At 42.0% G+C, this 13948-nt stretch overlaps 2 protein-coding genes across 12 annotated transcripts in view; both read right to left on the bottom strand.

Annotated features, from left to right (window-relative positions):
• CCNDBP1 (cyclin D1 binding protein 1) overlaps positions 1 to 10389 on the bottom strand; it is a 33273-nt gene extending 22884 nt beyond the window's left edge. For 2 of the 4 annotated variants that reach the window (XM_027569501.2, XM_027569502.2), the window contains exons 1-11: positions 10180 to 10389; positions 9940 to 9999; positions 9595 to 9674; positions 6840 to 6921; positions 5991 to 6087; positions 5740 to 5813; positions 4899 to 4975; positions 4118 to 4398; positions 2573 to 2633; positions 1321 to 1367; positions 955 to 1065 (exon numbers count right to left, since the gene is read on the bottom strand). In XM_027569501.2, coding sequence (XP_027425302.1) covers positions 955 to 1065; positions 1321 to 1367; positions 2573 to 2633; positions 4118 to 4398; positions 4899 to 4975; positions 5740 to 5813; positions 5991 to 6087; positions 6840 to 6921; positions 9595 to 9674; positions 9940 to 9999; positions 10180 to 10288 — 1079 coding nt within the window. In that variant the 5' untranslated portion in view covers positions 10289 to 10389. Of the gene's footprint in view, positions 1 to 586; positions 1066 to 1320; positions 1368 to 2572; positions 2634 to 4117; positions 4399 to 4898; positions 4976 to 5739; positions 5814 to 5990; positions 6088 to 6839; positions 6922 to 9594; positions 9675 to 9939; positions 10000 to 10179 lie in introns of those variants that run through there. The other 2 variants (XM_027569503.2, XM_027569504.2) reach the window with 2 other exon arrangements.
• A 219-nt stretch (positions 10390 to 10608) lies between these two features.
• Positions 10609 to 13948, bottom strand: part of TMEM62 (transmembrane protein 62) — a 34581-nt gene continuing 31241 nt past the window's right edge. For all 8 annotated transcript variants that reach the window (XM_027570934.1, XM_027570932.1, XM_027570936.2 and 5 more), the window contains one exon: positions 10609 to 11461. In XM_027570934.1, the coding sequence (XP_027426735.1) occupies positions 11135 to 11461 (327 nt within the window). In that variant the 3' untranslated portion in view covers positions 10609 to 11134. The remainder of the gene's footprint in view (positions 11462 to 13948) is intronic.

Raw genomic sequence — 13948 nt, 5'->3', positions numbered from 1 at the left:
TATACATTTACAAATTTTTGATGTATAAAAATTTTGTATTTACGTTTCGAAATAGATGTAATGTATAACAGAACAGTAATACAGGTATGCATAAGAAAAACAAATCTGTTCTATAAAGTGGACAAACCTAACAAATGAACTCAATACTAAAAAATAATTTTGGAGGCATGGATGGAATAATATTCAGAAGGACTTAATGATAAGAACAATGATATGTAACTGCTGAAGCACTCAGAGGAGCTTTGAAGTCATCAAGTCAGGTGTTGGGTACCTGGGTGGCTCAGGCAGTTAAACATTTGCCTTTGGCTTAGGTCATGATCCCAGGGTCCTGGGATCGAGTCCCACACTGGGCTCCTTGCTCAGCGGGGAGTCTGCTTCTCCCTCTGCCCATCCCCTCTGCTCATGCTCTCTCTCTCAAAATAAATAAATAAAAATCTTAAAAATAAATAAAAATAAAGTCAGGTGTTTTTATTCTAAATACAGTTCTGATCAGAATCAGACGTTTAGACCTATAAATACAAATGAAAGCAATGTGCTAGTCTCAACCCACTGTATTTTTGGTAGAAAGAAACTCGAAGGGTACTTATTGAACTACGAGCAGGTCAGCATTTTATTAAGACTATCAACATGTTTAACAATGAAACACACTTTATAGCAAATAGGGAATAAGGCAGCTTCTACACGAATCTCTGAAAGGCGATTCAGGAACACAAACTCAGGCAATTACCATCTGAATCTAGCACAGAAAAAGATAACATACTCATATAGCTTATAAATAATTGTCAGTCTGGCCCAACCAACAATCTTTGGTAATAATGTCTCTTGACAAATTTGGACAGGAATTCCCTTTTGATCCAGACAGCATTCTAGCCCCATTTTAAAAGCAGACATCAGAGGCTACCTGTGATAGTAAGGAAAGGAGAGAGGAGACTACAAATGAGTCTGAAAACTCACAATTCAAGTTCATTCTGAGTGAGTTCCTTGATTCTGTTCATGCAATGATCAATGGCATTAATGAGTAAAGGGATCCAACTATCTTCTGGCTGTGGGGTCACATGACTTGCTCTGCAAATGGAATGGGGAAAAAGAGAAGTTAAATTTATACTGTCAAGGGAAAATCTACTCTCAACAGGGAGCACAGAGGAAACTAGTAAGACAAGGCAGATTTCTTTGTAGAAACTTAGCTGCTCCACAACTGAAGTAGAAAGAAAACACCACACCCACCTTCTTCCACTTCTTGAAATGGGGCTTTGGGAATTGAGAATGATTGGATGGGTTTATTCTCAAAAAAGCTATTTGATGAGAAGTCCTCATACTCACTTAGTAATTTCAAGTGCCTTCTTTAAGACAGATACAAGTTTCGCAGACTAGAAAAGAAACAAAGAAGTTACTGACCCTGAGCCCCACATAAAAAGGGAAGGAGAGCTAAGATATATTAAAAGATTCAAGTAATAAACTATTAAAAAAAAAAAAAACCTTGAAGGAAACTGCAAAAACAAAAGTTCTGATTAGATTAGGGTGGTAGGATTATAGGATTCTTCTCTATTTACAAAATCCTATTAATATTGTTGCTATAACATTCCTATAAGTTTTTAAAAATTTTTTAATACTTTTAAATTTAAAAAACTAGAAGGTAGACTATAACCTGAATTTACCCCAACTGCGGATAGCTCCAAATATAAGCAGAAACAGCTAGTGTTCCTTAAAAAAAAACAAAAACAAAAAAAAACTATGTACAGAATTTTAAGCACACCAATAACAAGATAACATGAGGACATACGTATGCCAACAATATATGGTACACATTTTAAAATTTTTATTTGGGGTAAATAACAAGGCATATTGCTAAAGATGTTTATTTCTTAGGAAGTCAATTTTTAAAACGTGAATGTGGAAAGAAAAAGTTAACACCCAAAAGGATCCTATTCTACTCTAAGGTGTTCACATACTGTGAAGAAACATTTGATGAATTTAATTTCCACCACCCAATTTATCAAATATTTCTAGGATTGATAATTCTGAATGTAAGATATAAGCCATTTGGCAGTTTTACCTCTCTTTCCAATAACTGTAGAGATAATCTGAATCTCTAAAAAGAAGACAAGAGAATTCTCTCTAGCGCAGTACCCAGGACTTGAAAAAATACAATAAAACCAGATTTTTATAAAGAGATTGACCCTCTGTAGTTAAATCACCCAATGTGTTTATATTAGAACGGAGTATGTTTCTGGACATGTATTTTTGCCTACACCAGAATTCAGAAACTTAATGACTTAATAGGATCCTAAAGTATTGTGGTAATTCAGACTTTCTTTTCAAAGTCGCATTTTCTAAGGTCTTTGCGTTCTTCTAAGTGATTACCCAAGTGGTTACGGAAGAAAGTACTACCAAAACTCAGGGCTTCAGTAAATATTTATCAAGCAGAAATACATGTAAGAATTGTGACATTATTGTTGTACTTGCATCCAAGTATAACAAATAAATATATTCCCTATAGCTTAAAGGAAATACTAGTGGTTAGTGAAATCCTACCAGTTAGGTCAGTAGGTATTCCCTCAAAGCTGGTACTTACATTGATTCGCACAGTCAAGTGGCACATAGGTGGATATATGCTCAGAGCCAAATCATCCACACTAAGGGCAAAAAGCAAAAATAACCATTAATAAAAATGGAACAAAGCTCAACTGGGTGGTTTCCAGTACAGTTAAGGATGTGACTAGTGAGAACCTAACTGTCCCATAAATGCCTCTCAATTCCTTAAATTGGGTAACCAGAATCAATTCAACTGATACTTACTAAACACATACATACCCCATTTCACTAGGAAGCTGGGGGGGAGAAACTCCCTTGGCCCATACGATAGGACATGATTCAGTTAAAAATGGGAGGATCTGGGGGCGCCTGGGTGGCTCAGTGGATTAGGAGTCTGACTCTTGGTTTTGGCTCAGGTCACGATTTCTGAGTCCAAGTCTGGAGATTGAGCCCCACCCCCCTGGGCTCCGTGCTCAGTGGGGAGTGTGCTTCCCTTCTCCTTCTCTCTCTGCCCCACCCCCATGCTCCCCTGCTCACTGCTCTAAAATATTTTTTAAAAATGGGAGGATCCAGGGACGCCTGGGTGGCTCAGTTGTTGAGCGTCTGCCTTCGGCTCAGGTCATGATCCCAGGGTCCTGAGATGGAGCCCCGCGTCAGGCTCCCTGCTCAGCGGAGAGCCTGCTTCTCCCGCTGCCTGCCACTCTGCCTATCTGTGCTCTGTCAAATAAATAAATAAAAATCTTTAAAAAAAAAAATGGGAGGCTCTGAAACCATTAATTTAATAACTGATGCAAGTGGAGTTCATCCATGGAATGCCACTCAAGTGGGCACTATTTTAACCAAATGATGAAATTTAGTACCACCAATAATGGGACAAACTAACATTACATGCCTCCCCCATATGATGCAATAAGAAGCACAAAACCCTCAAATATGTGATATCTTTGCCAAAAAAATATTTAACTTGAATATAATCTATAATCATGAAAAAGACAATCACATGAATTCAGACTTTTTGGATATTCTGCAAGACAACTGACCTAGATTCTTTAAAAAGTCAATGTCAAAAAATACTAAAAAGGACAGGGACTATTAGAGTTGCAAGAGACTACAACCAAACCAGACTGCAAAGATGACAACCAAAAATGTGACACTGTGACAGAACCCTGGATTTAAAAAAAAAAAAAAGCTATACATTTTAGAGACAAATGGGGAAATCTGAATATTAATTATTATTCTATTCAATGTTAAATTTCTTGGATGTAATAATAAGAATGTCTGTTCTTAGGAGATAAGTGCTGAAGTATTTAGGGGTGAAATGTCATTGATGTCTGCAACTTACTCTCAAATGGTTCAGGAGAAAAATGGCACATCTATCCATAGAGAAATAAACCAATATTGAAAACAATGTGTGAACAACAGGTGAATCTAGATGAAAGATATATGGGTGTTTACTAGAACACTTTTTCAACTTTCCTATAGGTTGAATATTTTCAAAATAAAAAACTGGGGGAAAAGCCTGGGGTGACAGCACAAGCTGAGATCATACGCTGCTGCTCACGTTTCAAGCGGGGATGCTGCTTACCTAGGGCTAATCTCATCAGAAATATCCACAATGTCGTCCAGCTGGGCCACCTGATCTTTCTTCCCATTCTCTGCCACTGAGATCCGGATTTTCTTCAGGCAGGCTTTGGACGCTCTCACGAGTGCAAGGCATGGGATTATGAGCTCTTGATCTTCCTCTGACCAATATAAGTCCCGATTGTTTGGACACCCCAACCCATCATCCTCTTCATTACCATGGTTATCAGAGTTATCCTCAGTGTCATTTAAGAGGCCACAGTATGGGTCACATTCTTCTACGGCCTAAGACATGCCAAAAAAAAAAAAGAGAGAGACTGTTATACTTTCAGCATCATGTCTGAGTTATCCCAAAACATCAGCCAGGTATTTCATCAATGGCCACAGACTTGAATCACTTCATAAACCCCGTTCTCACTCTCCTAGCCCAGCAATGGACAGAGGGGAATGGCACTAAAGCACACACTGGCATAGGGTAGGAGATGGGAGTCGAAATCCAGTGAGGATGGGACTTAATTGAGTCAATGCTTAGGCCATCTCCTTTTTTTTTTTTTTTGAAGGTTTTATTTATTTGACAGAGAGAGACATAGCGAGAGAGGGAACACAAGCAGGGGGAGGGGGAGTGGGAGAGGGAGAAGCAGGCTTCCCGAGGAGCAGGGAGCCCGATGCGGGGCTCGATCCCAGGACCCTGGGATCACAACCTGAGCAGAAGGCAGAGGCATAGCGACTGAGCCACCCAGGCGTCCCAGGCCGTCTCCTTTCTTTATATTCTCATCTACCCTCACCTGCTCCATTTCCTCATGTGCATCCTTCACAAAATCCACACTCTTCGTCAGCATTGAAAGAGCCGCAGCTTTGTTATCTATGAGGGAAAATCAGAAAGCACCAGAATAAAAGAAGAAACCTACAATTCTGTCAAGTCTGCAAATGACAACAAATTGTGTTCCCATTTGAGGAGAGTGCCCAGGATAGTCAACAAGAGCAGTGCTTTAATGTAAAATTTTTCTAATACCCATCCTCTAGGTACCCAGATAGGAGTTAAAAAGCTTTTCATCATTCACCACAAAAAGAAATAAAACATCCACACGAGGGGCGCCTGGGTGGTTCAGTCGGTTAAGCATCTCCCTTGGGCTCAGGTCATGATCCCAGGGTCCTAGGATCGAGCCCCATGTTGAGCACCCTGCCCAGCTGGAAGTCTGTTCCTCTCTCTCCCTTTGCCACCCCACCACATGCTCTCCCTCTCTTACTCTCTCAAATAAATAAAATCTTAAAAAAAAAAAAATGGTCAGACGATATTTCTCATCAACGTCCTCTTGGACGAACACTGCTTTTGACCTAGCTGGCACCACCTCAGAAGTGCTTCAGTGTGTCCTGGGCAGGACCAGGAGAACAAACCACGTTTGTTCAACAAGATAGGGCCCCAGAAAGAGGGCTAAAAAAAGTATGAGAACTAAGAACACTGAGAAAAAATATTAATACTTCTCTTTTGATGTTGGTGATAAACTATATGTGTTCTACTAAACTATAAGTTAAAATACATCCATGCTACAAAACTAGAAACTAGATAGGAGAGAACTGTCTGCTTTGGCCAGCAGAGTCAGTGGCCTGTTTCCCACTCTCACCCACCTCTTGGTATCCGAGGCACCTGCTGGCATGCAGTCCAGACACTGTTATAGGAAATAAGGTCACTGTTCTCTGGGCTGGAGAAAGGAATCAAGAAGGGTATATCAATAACCAAGGTTCCTCTCTCCTAAAAAGCTCATTCCTGCTAGTCATCATTCTCAGCTGTTAGTAACTTTGCTGTGAAAATGAGTTTTTTTCCCCTCCCTGAAGCAAGAAACCCCATTAACTGATAACCCCAACTGTGGCATTACTACCTGTGAGCTGGAGTAATGAAAAGCACATCCACAAGTTGAGCCATTCCATCTACGATGTCCAGAGTAGCGTTCCGTACCAGCTTTCTCAGGGTGATTCCTGAAGAAACCCAAAGACTAAGTAGCCTGGTCTTCTTTCCAGAAGTCACCATCTGCTTTCTTGAGCATTTAAACCCTTCAGAACTTGAGGTAATGCACACCCACATGCTTTAATTGCAGTGCCAACACAAAACTCAGGTCTTATGTATTTCCCCACATCATTTTCTTGCTCCTCCCATCATTCCTGAGTGTTCTCCAAGAGAGATCTGGAACAAAATCCTTCCAGGACAGCATGTATCCATTAATTAAGGTCAATGGTCCCTTGACAATGGTGGATGAAACACTTGAAGTTTAAACCATCGGTGACTAACCCTGAAGATCCATGAGACAAGTATTCATTTATAATTTTGGCACAATTATAATCAAAGCATTAATCTACGGGCAGAGCTGGAGCTCACTTAACCGTAAGGGAGTTCAGAAACAGGGTGTGATGTAATATGGGTGGAGGAGACTGGGGAAGCCCCTATAGATCCAGCATCTGTAGTGGTTAGAATGGGTTAGAGAGGGAGGAACCAGTGAGAATTAAAAGCCTTAGAGTCAGGCAAAGCAGGGAAGATGGTAACACAGCATCTGTACCTTAGCATAAAGGCTTATTTATGAATGTTATAAAATTATCCGTGAGAGGGTTTTATGAGAGAAAGTTAAACTACATGCTCAAATTGAGGACAAGGGGAAAAGTCTCAAGAGATAAGCTGTTAAATTAGCAAAGATCTACCCTATAAACCAAACATTTCTGTGTACACAGTGGCTTACCCTGATCCTTGGGAAGTGAATAGTATACTGCAATGATTGCCGTGATGGCAGCACGCACTTGTTCACAGAACCTCTGGGTTTCCTATGAGGTGATGGATCAATTTCAGAATGAAAAAAAAATGGATTAGATTCATCAGCCCATCTACTGTAAAAGAGAGCAGATGTCTGTACAGCATGATCTACAAACATTTTCCGTGGTCCCATTATGACTTAGGCCTTGTGCTGTTCTCGCCACATAGCACAGAGGAGTTAGCTGGACACCAGAGAATGAGGGGACAACTCAATAAAACAAGGAACAGCAGGAAAAACTTATTCCTAATACTCTACATCCTGAGATACTCAGGATCTGCTGTGAGGTATTCATCATATCTTAGACCAGGAGCTGGCAACTATGGCCCACTGCCAGTTTTTATAAATAAAGTGTTACTGGCACACAGCCACGCTCTTGTTTACTTACTACCTCCAGCTGTGTTCACACTACAGGGACGAAGTTAACTAGTTCACCTGCAAAGCCTATAATATTTACTATTTGACTTTTTAGAGAAAAGTTTGCCAACCCTTAGACCATTAGCCAGGTGTCTGATCTCTCTAAGAGAATCACAATATATCTAAAGGTAATTAGCATAGACTCTACATTGCTCAATGTTGATTATTTTCCTTCTAAGCAGTCACTGACTTTCTCCTATCTTCCTTGTCCTCACTTTTCTGCTAAATTCTAAGCCAGTGCTACATAAAATGTGGTCCACAGATTGGTGCCAGTCTCTGAACAGTTACCAGTCTGGGATGGTGGATAAGCACAGTGACTGAGAGTAAGTGTTTAAAACTTTTTACGGCAATGTGACATTGCTTCAACATCTAAACACATAAAAAAAAAATTAATTAAAAAAGGCCATTCTTCAGTAAACTAACTAAAAAAACAATCGTCATTCAAATACATATAATTCAAATAAAACTAAAACTTTTCACCTATGAATGAAACCACTGTCCTGAGCATGTACAGAAAAATAATTCTATGTTACCTCCTCATGGTATCCTACTAGCTTTGAATTCTAGCAACAAGTCCTGAGTATATTTGAAAGAAAGGAGGCAACAGATAAGAAAAATAAGGTAATATTACTCCCTTTAAAATAAATATTGACTTTCTTGCACAAAGCTTTTAAAATGCTCTCAATTCATTTCTTATTTTCTCATCATAGATCTCTGGGGTCAACAGGGGGAGAGTTTATCATTATAGGTGCAGCAAAAAAAATATTTTTTTCATTTCAAAGCATCTGGATAGATAGATTGAAAAAGAGAATGCAACTATTGATTATGAAAACCAAATAAGGCAATGAATATGCCATTTTAAAACAACCTTACTTCTGAATTAAGTATACCTAGTTCTAGAAAAACGGCATAAAGCATACCCGGTCATAGCCAACATGTTTACTTTCATCAGTTTTACAGTAACAGGTTATTTAAAAATGCATAAATTTGGGGTGCCTGGGTGGCTCAGTCGGTTAAGCGTCTGTCTTTGGCTTGGGTCATAATCTCAGCGTCCTGAGATTGAGCCCAGAGTTGGGCTCCCTGCTCAGTGGGGAGTTTGCTTCTCCCTTTGCCCCTCCTCATCACTTGTGTTCTCTAATAAATAAATAAAATCTTTTTTAAAATAAAAATAAAAATGCAGGGGCGCCTGGGTAGCTCAGTCGGTTAAACATCTGCCTTCAGCTCAGGTCCTGATCCCAGTGTCCTGGGATCAAGCCCGCATCGGACTCCTTGCTCAGCAGGAGCCTGCTTCTCCCTCTACCTGCCACTCCCCCTGCTTGTGCTTGCACTCTCTCTCTCAAATAATAAAATCTTTTAAAAAAATAAAAATAAAAATGCATAAATTCCTGTTCCAGCAATTCCACTTCCGGGAATTTTTTTTTTTTTTTACTGATATACATACAAAGATTGTCCTAGGCAATTTACCACAGCACTGTTTATAACAGTTACAAGTTGGAAAGAGCTTAAATGTCCACATGAAGTATTAGTTAAATAAATTATGGTTATATCCACTCTATTGAATACCATGCAGCATTACAAAGAACTGAGCAACTTTATATGTGCTAAGAATCAATGTGCAATCCATGTTGTTAATTTTTAAAGGAAGGTCCAGAAAAGCGTTTATGGTATCCTATCATTTGTGTAAAAAAGCAGGCATATACACATAAATGTGTATATGCACCGAATATATATGGAATAACACAAAAGTAACTGGGGAGGGTAAATACAAACGTTTTAGCACATTTAACTTTGACATCTTCTGAATTTTATACTGTATACGTATGTTACTGATTAAATATAAAGTAATTCGATACAAAAGGGTATTATGTAGTATAACAGAAAAAGTGTAGTTTAGACATCATAGACCCTAATTTCAATCCCAGCTCCACTGCTTATTTACCTTAACCTGAGCCTCTAAGCCCGCTTACTCCTCTGTCAGACGGGAATCACGTGCGAAAACACCCAGCAAATAGCGAGAAAAATATATATCAGAAAGGAAATAACCAGGATGAACTGCAGATTGAACGGATACCTATTTAGAAGACCTGCCTACGTCGTGCCGGGTACTGCACTTGGCAATTTGGCCTTCACCGCAATCCTGTGAGAACGGCAATCCTATTTGCCAGGTGTGGAAAATAAATGCCGTGGCTTGAGTGTAAAAGGTGGAAAGAAAGTGACTGGATTCCTAATGAACGAGGCAGCACAAGGATTCCAGGAAAGTAAAGCCCACCTGCGGAGAAGGCAGTGGAACTCGAGAGAAGACTTCAGTCAGAGTCGTGGCTTCCCTTGACACGTTCACAGCTGCCGCGTCTGAGGGAGGAGCCAATACGTTAGTGCCAAAAGGATGAGCCTGCAGCTGCTGCATGGGCTTTGAAGATGCCAGCCTTACCGGCTGAGACGTCTCAAAAACACCTCCCAAAATCAATGTGTCATATCCCAAACTCCGAAGTACAAAGGATGGGTAAGGTGAAGTATCCCCACTGAGAGGATGCCGCGGGGGTAAAAGTGGGAGGGAAAGGGGTGGGTGCACTGGAAGGATGAGAAATGCTAAGTCCCCAACAGGAGAGGCACTCACTGAGTCTCCTCCAAAACGTCTCAGGATTAAACTCCTTTGTGGTCTCTCGGGCTTCTCCGACTAGTGGGTTTAGAGTGTCGGTCGGGCGGTGGCAAAAGAAGAGCACAGGTAAGCGGAGCCAGACCCAGCCCCAGCCCCCACCTCCTCCGCCCGTGCCCCCGCCCCCGCCGGCGCCACAGCCGGCCTCTTCCCGAACCAAGCCCGCCCCTGCCGTCGCCCGTCTCAACTGGGTTAGCTCACCCCGCACTCCAGGCAGGAGTAACCGCAGCTCCACTGCCAACTGGTGGATCTGTTCCAAAGGCGGAGCTAGGGTGGGGACTGCGGCTGTAGATGCAGCCGCGCTCGCCATCTCAGTAGATCACCTGGCACCTCCAGACAAAAGCGGCCACGGAAGCTACCAGGGCCGCACTGCCGTAGGCGCTCAACTTCCGGGAGTCACAAACCCGGGTTCGTTTCCGGCAACAACCCGCCCGGCCCCGCCCCAGAGCCCCCGCCACACCCCTTCCGATCTACAGAGGCCGAGCCATGCCTTTCTTCCTCTCCGGTTGTCCGGCCTCGTCCCCTCCCTCCCCCACGTAGAGGTCCGGCCACGCCTCTTCGTCCCCGGCGGTCCGGCCACGCCTCCTCCCGCTCCCAGAGCCCTGGTCACAAACGCAACGCCTACTCGGAGTTCTTAATCATCACTCTTTTATTTGATTAGCTGAAAGCACCCCCACCTAAAGAAGCCGAGAGCCCATAACCCCGAGGGAAAAGAAGACTTGGAGCTGATATCTCAAGGGTAGTCAGGGGAGGCCCCAAGTTCGTACTGCTTCCCTGCCCGTAAAGTGGCACTCTTGCCGGCTACTGAGTTCCACATACTGTGCTAGGTACTTTACACGAGGTAACCATAAAAAATACACTGGGCTTCTGATACTCCCATACACACACCCACACCCTGCCCTGTGGATCTCCTGATTAGAACTTTCTCTTCACGAAGGGAAATCAATCCCCTGCCTTCTTGGAGAAGGAAGGAATCATGGCATTATTGAGAGATTTTTCTGCAGTCCATTCTGCAGGAATCAGTAGTGGGTAATCCCCCCAACTCCCAGGAGTCCAGAGTGCAGCAGCTCCCTGAAACTTGCCCATCAGCACTGGCCTTCTACCTGCTGCTGGGGCAGAGGCCTGGGCTCCAGGGGCAGATGGTGAGGCAAGGCCTTCAGGAGCTCGAGTGGCTTTTTAACTGTGCTATGAAGGTTCCAAGCTCGGTAGAGTTCAGAGTCCACACACAACGAATGATAACAGGTGTCAACAGTGTCAACCAGGTCCGCAAAGGGGAGAAGAAAAAAGCTAGAGTGCCATATGTCATATGAAGAAAGTAACAGGAATAAATCTGCCAGATGTACAGCAGTAACATAAGTAGGTGAACAGGTATAATTTTCAGGTATTTTCCTTGATGGAGATGAGACCGGAAGTTGTGACCACAGCACCGCTGCAGCAAGCTCCAACACAGGTAGGCCATCAAGGGTATGTTAAAAAATGCCAGCTGGGAAGAGAAGCAGAACAGAACCATTAGCTTATTAGCAAGACCTTAGAGGGTCGGGTCTCATGAACGCATTATTGGTGGCTCCTAAGAACATGTTGCTCTCTCTCGGGGGTTAACTCTGATTCTTTATGCTTCAATCACACTTGCTTATAACACTCAAAATAAGTGACTTATAGTTGTGTATTTACCTGTATCCTTTTGTTCATCTTAAAAGTAGGTATCATTTATGTTGAAGCCCTCAGTAATGTTTAAGGTGGAAATGAATACATACCCACTTCTTTTTGGCACAGTGAGGGGGGACTTAAGTATCAATATTTTTTTCTTATCTCTATTTTCTATTAATTTTTTTTATTTTAAGTAAACTCTACACCACACATGGGCTCGAACTCAGAACCCCAAGATCAAGAGTCACATGCTCCACCAACTAAGTGAGCCAGGCACCCCCCTTATCTCTGTATTTTTAATTAAAGTAGCATCATGAGTACCGGAATACAAATCAGAAGATTTAAGTTATAGGGACGCCTGGGTGGCTCAGTGGGTTAAGCGGCTGCCTTCGGCTCAGGTCATGATCCCAGGGTCCTTGGATTAGTCCCACCTGGGGCTCCTTGCTCAGCAGGGAGCCTGCTTCTCTCTCTCCCTCTGCTGTTCTCCTTGCTTGTTCTCTCACCCTCTCTCTCTCTCTCTCTCTGACAGATAAAATCTTTTAAAAAATTTTTATTTATTTATTTGACAGAGAGAGACAGTGAGAGGGAGAACACAAGCAGGGGCAATGGGAGAGGGAGAAGCAGGCTTCCCGCTGAGCAGGGAGCCTGATGCAAGGCTTGATCCCAGGACCCTGGGACCATGACCTGAGCCGAAGACAGACACTTAATGACTGAGCCACCCAGGCACCGCCATAAATAAAATCTTTTTTAAAAAATTTTTAAAAAAGATTTAAGTTATAATCTAAGTTTAGCTGCTGTATGATTCATTAATTCATTCACCAAATAATTACTGTGTGCCCATTACATGGCAGGCACTGTGCTAGGCTCTAAGCTAAGGACACAGTGGCAAACAACTCAAAGAGGATGCATCATAGAGCTTACATTTTAACAGAGAAGAGAGACCAAAAAAATAAACACAAAAGATCACTATAGATTGTGATAAATTCAATGAAGGAAATAACTGGGTCACAAGGGGGTAACTGAGAGATGGGTTCTCTGAGGCCTGAAGAACAAGAATGACTCAGTGGAAGGAAGTACATTCCAGGCAGAAGAAACAAATAAAAACCCCCGTGGTTCCCAGGAGAGGCCTTGGCCCATTTAAGACCAATAAGCCTGGAACACGATGAGCCAGGTGGAAACTGAGGCAGTAAATGAAGGAGATAACTGGGTCACATGAGAGTAAGTGACAGATGGGTTCTGAGGCGTGAAGAACAGGAATGACTCAGTGGAAGAAGTACATTCCAAGGAGAGGAAACAAATAAAAATCCCTGAGGTGGGAGAGGCCTTGGCCTATTTAAGGCCCATTAGCCTAGAACATGATGAGCCAGGTGGAAACTGAGGCAATCAGAAGGACCCAGATCATGTCACTGCTCTGCTTAAAAGGTTTTAAGCTGAGGAATGAGCTGATTAAGGTTTTAAAAGGACAACAGTGGATGCTCTATGGTAAACTGAGAGTAGGGAGAAGAGTAGCAGTGGGAAGACCAATCTGGGGTTCCTGCAGTAGCCCAGGTAAGAAATAATTATGAGTTAGACTATGTGGTGGTAACAGAGATGAAGAGAAGTGGCGGATTCAAGATATGCATTGGAGGGAGATCAAACAAGGTATGACTTGCTAATGAATTAGATACAGGGTATTAGAGGGAAAGGGAAAAATTAAAGATACATCCTAGAAAAACTTCCTGAAATTGGAAAGAACTGGGGGAGGAACAAGTTTGAGGTAGAAACTAAGGTCCTATTAGACACATAATATTGAGATGCCTGTTAGATATCTAAGGGAAGATATGAAATGGCAGATGGGTATATAGGCACCTGAAGTGCAAAGAAGTCGAGGGCAGAGATTAACACATTTGGGAGCCATGGGCCTATATGATACATAAAATCCACTAGTGATATATTACTTATTAAAATATGAATATAATCCCCACCTTTTAGTAAGGCTCAGGTTTTATTTGGTATCACAGTGCTCCTGAGAGACAGCCTCCATCTACATAATGGAAAACTGAACCAGACTCAGGACCTACTCACATATAAAATACTGCTATACAGAGAATGTTCTGTCTGTGGTCAATGTTTACTAGGCAGAAGTCTTCCCTGTTTTGCTGATCACCTTTTACTTCCCTGTTATGAGGCTGTGAACTCATTCTGAACAACATTTTTGGATCTCTTCCCAAACATGAGATCATCACCTGAGATTTTAGTACCTTAGCCCCATTAGGTGAATAAAATACATAAATAGGTAAATACTTTTCAAACCTATATACAGAGATTTTCTATTAGTTTTTTG

This window comes from Zalophus californianus, chromosome 6 (genome assembly GCF_009762305.2).
Source record: "Zalophus californianus isolate mZalCal1 chromosome 6, mZalCal1.pri.v2, whole genome shotgun sequence".
NCBI classification, from domain to species: domain Eukaryota; kingdom Metazoa; phylum Chordata; class Mammalia; order Carnivora; family Otariidae; genus Zalophus; species Zalophus californianus.
This window is presented reverse-complemented; position numbering and strand designations above follow the sequence as displayed.